Raw genomic sequence first — 9,405 nt, 5'->3', positions numbered from 1 at the left:
CACAGTCGACGCACGCCCTTCCGGAAACTCAATTAATTTGGCTTTCCTCCCTATTTGTATCAACTTCCGGCTCTCCTAGTTGACTTACTGTCAGTCTTGTGTGGCTGTCAACACAAGAAATCTAATGTCTGTATGTACACTTACTGTGGTACAAAAAACAGAAGAAATGCACAACTACCTAGAATATCAAAAATTTGTTTTCATAAATCTTCTTGATAAATATTGGACCGTCAACCAGCTAATTAAAATTAATAGCAAGGAAATTACTAGCTACAGTACTCACTTCCTTCGTCTAAATTAATCATTTAACAGTCTGTCTCAAACACGTGTAGTACTACGCATATCAACTGTAAGACACTTACGTCATAGAATAAATTATAATAATTATAGATAATATATAATAAATTATAATAATTAGATAATATATAATAAATTATAACAATTATAGATAATATATAATAAACTATAATAATTATAGATAATATATAATAAAATACTTATAGATAATATATAATAAATTATAATAATTACAGATAAAATATAATAAATTATAATAATTATACATAATATATAATAAATTATAATAATTATAGATAATATAAAATAAATATATAATAAATTATAATAATTATAGATAATATATAATAGAATGCAATTGTTTCAGCAGACGAACTGGATTTCTGCACAAACCTATCCTGAAGTTGCACAAGAAAAGACTAAAATCTGACTAAATTATTAATACAAGAAGACATTGATATTACAAATGTCTTGGTGTAAATTTAATCATAAATTTCAACCAGCATAATGTGTGTCAGGATTCTTAATCGACAATGCATGATAATCCAATAAATAAATATCAATAAGTCTATATTCACAAATCAGTGCTTTTCTCAAATTTTATTGTTTTAAAACCCCACCCAATTCAGTGTCTTACACGATCACTAAAAGACTATGAATAACAAAGTCTTTTGTTATGCAGTATACAGCATAGCAAACTTTGCATGTCACAAACCAAGATCACTTATGACTCTATCCTTGCTACTTATTGTATGACCAGATTCCAAAAATACGTAATTTGTCATGCAGTCATAAATTTAAATGACATGCTCATGACGAATCTAATACAAAACTTGTTTTTGTATCTGACTCCAAACGAGTCTTGAGCAGAGTGTAGAGCTCATCTCGAATACGGGGAAATGCTAGAAGATTCTCGGGCCTCTTTTCTCTCCAATAGCTGTCAAATTCAGTGAAGACATAACCTAGGCGAGTATACATAACCCAGTCATCTAATGTATATTTAATACAAGCTGCGTTAATTAGGATTATTAATATAAATGATATTGAAAAATGCATTGTCAATACGCTACATGTCTCTGTGTGTTGTTGTGTGTGAGAGATGGGTCTCTCAATACAACAATCACACTATTGTGCTAGATCACATCATTTACTGTATATTAACTAAACCACTGCATTAAGAAATGCATACAGTTTACTGACCGAATGCTTTTTATTATTGATCTATTAACTTACAATATGCTTCATGAAAAAGATCGATGTTTGGATCACCACCAATAGCCATGTTGTAAAAATGCACTCGAAGTGAACGACTCTCCAAAAGATCGATCAAAAGGCTAGTCAAGTTGATACCAATCACAGCAAACGAATACCTAAATTGCATCAAAACCTAACGACATAACAGCAAACACAATCACGCTTTCTTACCCTAGTCTTGGATGATTAGAATGAGACACCAACTGTCTTGCAACTGACGTATGCTTTTTGGCAAAATAGCTACAATAGCAAGCAAACAAATGCACTGAATGATGTACGAAAGTAGAGATGATGAACGCCGCAGTACCACAAGTTGCGCAGTCCTAGAATTCCTGCCCGAAAATCAAAGAAAAAAGTTACATAATGCAATTGTCTGTGTACCAAGGCTATTCTGTATTGAATACATCTATGATACATTGTTATGTAAATACTATATACAGAAGCTTGGAAATCCAAGTGTTACACCCTACGGGATCATCTCTAACGTCTTGTATCCTGATTCGTATATCAAGCTGTCCCAATTAAAAGTTATAAATGTAGAAAACATATACAGGTATAAATAATATAAATACATAATACAAAAGCCTAATTTAAAAGTATGAAGGTGTTGATCAGAGTCCATATTTTCATTCCTGACGGGCTGCAGCAGAGAGACACCAATATTGACACTCATCTGTCTATTTCCCAGGATGTCTGTAGGTCACACATCTCTATTCATCAGCTCTGTAGGTCACACATCTCTATTCATCAGCTCTGACTACTCCAGGGCATTGTACAAGCCATAAACATACATTACTCCAATGACATGAAGTAATAACTGCACTGCTTTATAAGACACACATTATTAGCCTTATCTCCCCATACACCACTAAATGCAAACAATATAACTTCCAAACAATTAACGGCTTCCATCATCTTTATGTTATGCTACTGACTTATTAATAGCAACAGCAATAGAGGTGCTGTAGCAACTGGAACACATATACAGAACATATGTACTTAACAGTCAGTCTCATCTTACCCATGCCTCTGAAGTCGGTTGCAGGGTTGTTTCCTTGAAACCCGATTTCCTTCCACTGCTCACTGTGTCGATTAGTTAGTGCCCGGTCAGGCATTAAGAGCTCCCACAGCTATAATGCATAATACATAACTGCCTGATAGAACTCTGGAACTTACTTATACAGAGCCTGAGAACTGGAGTGATCTAATGTTGACAGACTGAGCCTCAGGAGCAGTTGTACAAGCACTGCCTGTTTGCCTACATACTATAGTCTTACTTGCTAAGGTTTCCAGTGCGTATATATCGGTTGAAGGATGGGTGACAAGAAACACATGATGACCTATGTCATTACACACTAGATAGACAAACAGACATCTCTCCATCTGGAACTATCGAATCACTCAAAGTGCACCACGGCTTCCTCGAGTACACTTTACTGACAAACTGCGTGTCATACAAACACAATGCATGCAATTACTGCTAGACTACATATAACTGTTTAATGCGCATGCACGCACAGGTCCAGAGAAATTGTTAGTGGGTTAGAAAATTGGTAACTGGGACATGTTACTGTTCCATGCCAGATGGTTAGAGACATGACAAACAAGAGCCTTATCCTATTAATCTAGCCATGTTATCTTTGTGTAGCATACAAACAGATTTCAAGATGTCTCATTTGGATAAACTCTGAGGTACTACAGTACACCATGAATCCTTTCTAGTTACATGGGTATGTCTACTATTAATATCATATGACAACTATAACAGGACTACCTATTCACCATCTGTCTAAATAAGGATAGTAAATATCGCATTTCCTGCTTCATGAGTTGTCTGTATTGTACCTGTAACTTTATGAAGACATAGAATCACTCTTATTTATATTCAATTCACTCTACATTGCACTAATCATCTCTATGTAAATCCAAATATTTGATATTTAACACGTAAAATCACAATCAAATTACTATACATAGTGACAAGTTCTCCTCACCTCCAGCAGCTCTTTCTCATGTTGAGGATTACTCTCAGAATATTTCTCCGCTTTCATTGAATTCACTTCACGTAGCAACTTGGATGTACCAACAATTTGTGTCAGACAGACTCCAAATGCTTGAGAAAATCTGTAAGCATTAATTGAAAATCTCTGTCTTGAAGTTATGACAAAACCCTTGGCTGTTACTGTACTGTGAGAATTTCTCAGCTGGAATGTTCTTGATATCTAACACTTCCTGAACTGAAGAATGAACATCAACATCCGGGCTGTCTATCAATCGACGTAGCACCTAAATAATTGTACATCAATAATCTAATACTCGGTGCTGGCTCGGTTTCTATGGTATGTGTAAACATGGGCTGAGCTGTGTCGAGCTGTGCCGAGCAGTGCCAGCTCGGATCGGTATTTCTAGCCAGGCCAGCGCATGCCAGCCTGGGCTGGCTCAGGTCAAGTACATTGTGTAAACGCATAGCGTGCTGGAAAACGAACCGTGCATGCTCATTTGGTAGTCTCGCGTAGCCAGACCTTTTCCACTGAGTCATACTTCCGGGCAAAAATGATACAAATAGCGTGAAACGAGACGGAGACTCTGCGTCTTATCCAATTATGGAGCGACCAAGATGAGCAAGAATTTTAGCTTTAAACTCTGTTGCTGCATGCGTGCAACAGTCGCCTGGCAATAGACCTACGACCTCTCGTATATGTCCTATGCATTCTCAATATGAATGTTGTAAAGCCATAGAGAAAAAACGTGAACAGCTTGGCTTCAAACGTAAGCTAACACGAGCTATGTCAAGCTCAAGTAACTAACGCATGTTAGTGACACACATTGGCTTCCTTCTACGGAGTGTGTCATGTAAACGCAGGCTGGAATACTGGGCTGGCACGGGCTGACGCGGCTCGGCTCGCTATGCGTGCCCGTGTAAATGGGGTACAAAACTTTACAGCACATTAAATTTTAAAAAATTAAAAATAAATAATTGTTTATCATCCTGCCATAGCTTAGCTACACCAGCCTTCCTGGCAACGTAAACACATGTCCTCTTTTCTAGCCACTCTACTACTGTACTAGGATCTCTCCTGTATGTGATTTTTATCGCTACGCAACAGGTCACTACTACTGTAGATTCCATATTGTGTTCTTACCATATAAATATGTATTCAAGCTTGTTAATTGTTACATTGTGGCTTTACACAATAGTCTCATTGTACATGTAAAATATAAAACAACTACTGACCAACCAACTACTAGACAGTATTTTAAAGGTGGCGACACTAATTAAAGTAAGACATGTCTGTCCACATACACCACAAAGCCTTGTGTACAACAGATCTACTAAAATGCTATTCAGAATGATGACAACCTCAAAGTTGGAAATATTATGAAGCATTACACACCAATATAGAAGATACCTAAAACTCTAAAAAAGGGACACTTTGCCAGGAGCAGTTTGATGCAGACGCTTGTTTTGTAATACCAAAGATTGATTAAATAAATAATATATTTATAAATAAAATGTATTTATTCCTGCAATGCAAGTTTTGTAGGTGGTTACAATATCTAGCAAATTTTTAACACTCCCATATGATGTTCTTCTGATAGAATCTTCCTACATATCAATCATGTGATTGACACTAGACCATACCATTAACGCGCGTTAAGTATTACCATTTAATTAGTTCTAAAAGTTATGGCACCTTTGGTGGCTGAAAATGAAAACGTATGTTCTAACAGAATACTATAGCTTCCATAATAAACTGTCTAGCCTCCAGAATTGACAGACTTAATCAAATAACAAAAAAACAAAGAATAAACAAACTCTGTAGGTTCGCAACTAAAACTTACTTCTGATTTTGACGACTTGAGACATCGCTCTAAATGAACACAAAAGTTTCGATGTAAAAACGTTTTTGTTTGCACTGAAAACGTACCAATTTCGACTGTGCGGGCCGTTCCTAACGGAAAACGTTCACAAATGCGTACAAGTTCACACTTTCCTGTAATCAATCTTAGCAAACGTTTCCAGCAACATTTGTAGAGAAAACTAGCAAGAAACCCAAACATTGCTACGGGCATTTGAATTGACAAATGTCCCGTATACATTGCGTGAAACCCCGCCCACGTAAACATAAATTTGCAACTTTTTGTTGTGACTATTAGAATATTATTGAACACGCAACACGAGTTGCGATTTGTGTAACAAGATCTGCATCTCTAAACTCCTCGCGTAATCATATTGTAGCAACTTGAAAATTGAATTTTTGCTACACTGTATTGTATGACGTCTACAGACTTCCGGTTTGCCATTATTTTTGTATTGACAGGTTAACTTGCAATTTTTAAATTGTAATTATTACTTATTTACTTGTTTAGTTGATTGACAAATTGCTAATATTCCAGCAATCCTGAAACAAGTCGAACTTGTAAATAATTGGATGGTTGTCATGACACCTATTCTAATGTTTTTCAACTGCTGTTCTTGTCTGCTAAGAAACTCAGTGTAATTCTGAATCTATTAATATTAAATTGAAATCATGGTAATAAGTAATGTTTACAGTTGCTATAAAGTCTTCGTGTCGTTCTCTAGAAATCCTGAGCCACGAGATATCTTCTGCAGCAATGATGTTTCTCGACTACAAATATAGAAAATAAACACACACACACACACACACACACACACACACACACACACACACACACACACACACACACACACACACACACACACTCCTCCTCCTGTATTGCTTCCGTCTAGACAGACACGCTACCCCTTCAGTGGGGACACAGACAAAGTCATAAAAAAAGTTTTCCCATGAATATCGATGCATTTGTGTATTGCATAGCCTCCTTTGCTTCGAAAGTACTTCTTACATGTCTGGCATTTAATGGCTCATTTTTGCTCATGTATAAGTTTTTCTCTTTCAGCAATGCATTTGTGCCTCTTCAAGTCACTAATGCGTCTGAAACCTCTGTGGCATTCAGGCCAGACAACAGTTTGTAAATCAACTTTGCCAGATGACACTTAACTAGACTCCAGACAGGCATGGTAATGGTCTCTCCAGGCAGATCTTGATCTATTTGCTAAGTCATACCAACAGCTTTCTGGAATCTTCAGATCATTTAGGTATTTCCTAATTATGTCTTTCCAGTGTTTCTTAAGGTCACCTTGTGGACGTTTTTCTAATAACTACTCAAAAAAGCACATCTTGAGAATTCAATGGTTGGGCATACGTCATTTTATAAGTTTGATGTTTATAGTGTCAGGATCTCCCCATCTTTGTCTTATTGTTTCATTTGAGATATGGTTTTCCCACTGTGTTGTGATAGAGATTCCAGGACATGACTGGAGACATCTACTATGAAAAGAGTTCAATTTCTGAAGATGTTTCTTCAAAGGGGTCCTCCATTCAGAGCCATATAATAGTGTGGAGAGCACACAAGCATCATATACTTTGCGTTTGTCAATGTAGTCAGATTTTTATCCTCAAACACAGCTTTATGTAAAGCTCCAAATGTCTTGGATGCTTTTGTAATTCTGCAATCTACATCCAAGTCTAATTTTCTTGAAGCTTCAATTGTGGATCCAAGATATGTGAAATCTCGTACATATTCAATACACACGCACACACACACACACTGACACACACAACAACAACAACAACACACAACAACAACAAAATCTAGACTGTTTCCAAACTCTACCAACTTTATGTCAGCAACGACATCAAAGTTTCATGCCATACAAGATGGTCACATGTATACTATACCAGAACACAGACACTGCCTCCTACTCTAGTGCTCCCTACCTTCTACGTCGAGTTTTGATTGCTGCTCCTCTCTTGTCAGGAAGCAGTCTGCTAAGCCGCTCTTTGAACGTGATATAGTTCCGTTCCATTTCACGTTGATATTCACGTTGATCTTCACCAATTAGATGCTTGTTTCTTTCCAAAGCCTCACCGCATCTAAAACAAAACAACAAAAGACGTAGAAAGCACAAGCAAGTGAGCAGCACAAACATGAGCCTCCACCTTAGTGTAAACTCACGAAAGCAGAGACAAAGCTTCTGCAAATGATGAGACTTTCCAACTTCTTCTCTGTCTGAAAGAAACTTGCTAGCAATCTCAAATGGTCCCTAATACATATAACTGTCTATTAAAAACAAAGTGTAAAATGTCAACATTGATTTCTACAAACCTGGTTGACTGTCGTACTGATGGCTCCTTGAAGTTGAACCTGAAGAAGCTTCGGGTCTGGAGGATCAAGACTTGTTGCTTGCTTGAGATCACGTGTACGAACAGACATGTCTTCAATTGCTACTTCCACTGGTGTTAATTCAATCTGCATGGCAAAATGTATACGATTTAGTAAATAATAATTCCGATTAAACAAACAAAGCAAATGATTGTTTTTCACTTTACAAACAGACAAAGGCCAACAACACCCTAAGGAATGCATGAGCAGACACATAAAGGATAAGCAGATATGCACATGTAAACAGAGTACTGAACATGACATGTTTGCTATACCTCCTCTCGACTGATCACTTTGACTCTCGTCTTGACGTATGGTAGTGGATTTGCTGTTGTTAAGATTGTCTTTCGTTTCCATTGATCTTCCACGTCTCCATGAGCTTTGCCGCTCTTTGTGAAGGGGGTTGAGTAAACAAAGCGACCTGCACCAGTATAAATGTAGAGACAGACACTCAAACATACATAAATACATACATACATACGTACATACATACATACATACATACGTACATACATACATACATACATACAGACTGATAGACAGACAAAAAAGAGAGAGACACAACAGACAAGCAAACAGGCAGGCAGACAGACAGACTGACAAACAGAATCAGATTATAAGACAGACAGACAGACAAATAGACAGACAGACAACACACAGACAGACAGACAGACAGACAGACAGACAGACAAACAGACAGGCAGACACACAGACAGACAGACAGTCAAACAAATCAAAAATGAGAAGACACAAACAACAACAAAGAAAGCCGTAAAGCTCATGCACACAGAGACAAAACCAATGAATCATGTAACGTGTAAACACACACAAACATAACAAACATCAACCCACAAACAAGAAAGCAAAATGTCAAAAATCTCACGAATATTAAAATTTTTATCAAACGCAGTGACTCTGCTTTTCAACTCATATCGATCAAAGTACGGCTCAACAAATGTCACTTGAACGTAAATCTGCAAGACAGTATCCAGCAGATGTCAGTGAATGACACTTAAATGATGATGCGTTTACAAGTGGAGCAACCTTTCCAGGCTCAAGTGTTGATGGATCAACTTTGCTGGAATCCTTGATGATTTCAACAGGATGTGGTTTGTACCGATTGCTGTAGAGCGTCTAACATTGAGTAAAACGCACGTCAATACAGACTCAACCTGCTGCATTCGATTAGTTATAAAAGCAAAGATGTAAGCTATATGTTGATGGCTCCTGTGTGTTGTCTTGTTGTACACTTGTGTATATAATGTCTGTCCATCCGTCCGTCCGTCCGTCCGTCCGTCCGTCTGTCTATTAGTATGCTGTCTGTCTGTCTGTCTGTTTGTCCATTAGTATGCTGTCTGTCTGTCTGTCTGTCTGTCTGTCTGTCTGTTTAGTATGCTGTCTGTCTGTCTGTTTAGTATGCTGTCTGTCTGTCTGTTTAGTATGCTGTCTGTCTGTCTGTCTGCCTGCCTGTCTGTCCATTAGTATGCTGTCTGTCTGTTTACATGACAATACAATTGTCTCTCTAATCACCTGAAGTCTCAATGAAATTTCTGCCAATTGAGTAAGTGACTGTTCACGATAGATAAACTCAGCTCCATTCAAATC

At 37.3% G+C, this 9,405-nt stretch overlaps 2 protein-coding genes across 3 annotated transcripts in view; both read right to left on the bottom strand.

Annotated features, from left to right (window-relative positions):
- Positions 1 to 789: 789 nt before the first annotated feature.
- On the bottom strand, positions 790 to 5,617 carry LOC134185937 (ELMO domain-containing protein 2-like). The gene is made up of 9 exons (XM_062653826.1): positions 5,481 to 5,617; positions 5,395 to 5,423; positions 3,740 to 3,837; positions 3,546 to 3,675; positions 2,573 to 2,681; positions 1,859 to 1,883; positions 1,723 to 1,791; positions 1,531 to 1,667; positions 790 to 1,259 (listed from the first exon to the last, which is right to left on the bottom strand). The coding sequence occupies exons 1-9, from the start codon at positions 5,611 to 5,613 to the stop codon at positions 1,108 to 1,110; spliced, it is 882 nt and encodes a 293-aa protein (XP_062509810.1). The 5' UTR covers positions 5,614 to 5,617; the 3' UTR covers positions 790 to 1,107.
- A 431-nt stretch (positions 5,618 to 6,048) lies between these two features.
- Positions 6,049 to 9,405, bottom strand: part of LOC134185934 (dedicator of cytokinesis protein 7-like) — a 37,351-nt gene continuing 33,994 nt past the window's right edge. For both annotated transcript variants that reach the window (XM_062653822.1, XM_062653823.1), the window contains exons 43-50: positions 9,331 to 9,405; positions 8,845 to 8,934; positions 8,684 to 8,774; positions 8,076 to 8,221; positions 7,744 to 7,887; positions 7,578 to 7,681; positions 7,356 to 7,511; positions 6,049 to 6,182 (exon numbers count right to left, since the gene is read on the bottom strand). The exon at positions 9,331 to 9,405 is cut by the window's right edge and continues 60 nt beyond it. In XM_062653822.1, the coding sequence (XP_062509806.1) occupies positions 6,110 to 6,182; positions 7,356 to 7,511; positions 7,578 to 7,681; positions 7,744 to 7,887; positions 8,076 to 8,221; positions 8,684 to 8,774; positions 8,845 to 8,934; positions 9,331 to 9,405 (879 nt within the window). In that variant the 3' untranslated portion in view covers positions 6,049 to 6,109. The remainder of the gene's footprint in view (positions 6,183 to 7,355; positions 7,512 to 7,577; positions 7,682 to 7,743; positions 7,888 to 8,075; positions 8,222 to 8,683; positions 8,775 to 8,844; positions 8,935 to 9,330) is intronic.

This window comes from Corticium candelabrum, chromosome 10, assembly GCF_963422355.1.
Source record: "Corticium candelabrum chromosome 10, ooCorCand1.1, whole genome shotgun sequence".
Classification (NCBI taxonomy): Eukaryota; Metazoa; Porifera; class Homoscleromorpha; order Homosclerophorida; family Plakinidae; genus Corticium; species Corticium candelabrum.
The sequence above is the reverse complement of the archived record's forward strand: the minus strand, read 5'-3'. Positions and strand labels throughout refer to the sequence as shown.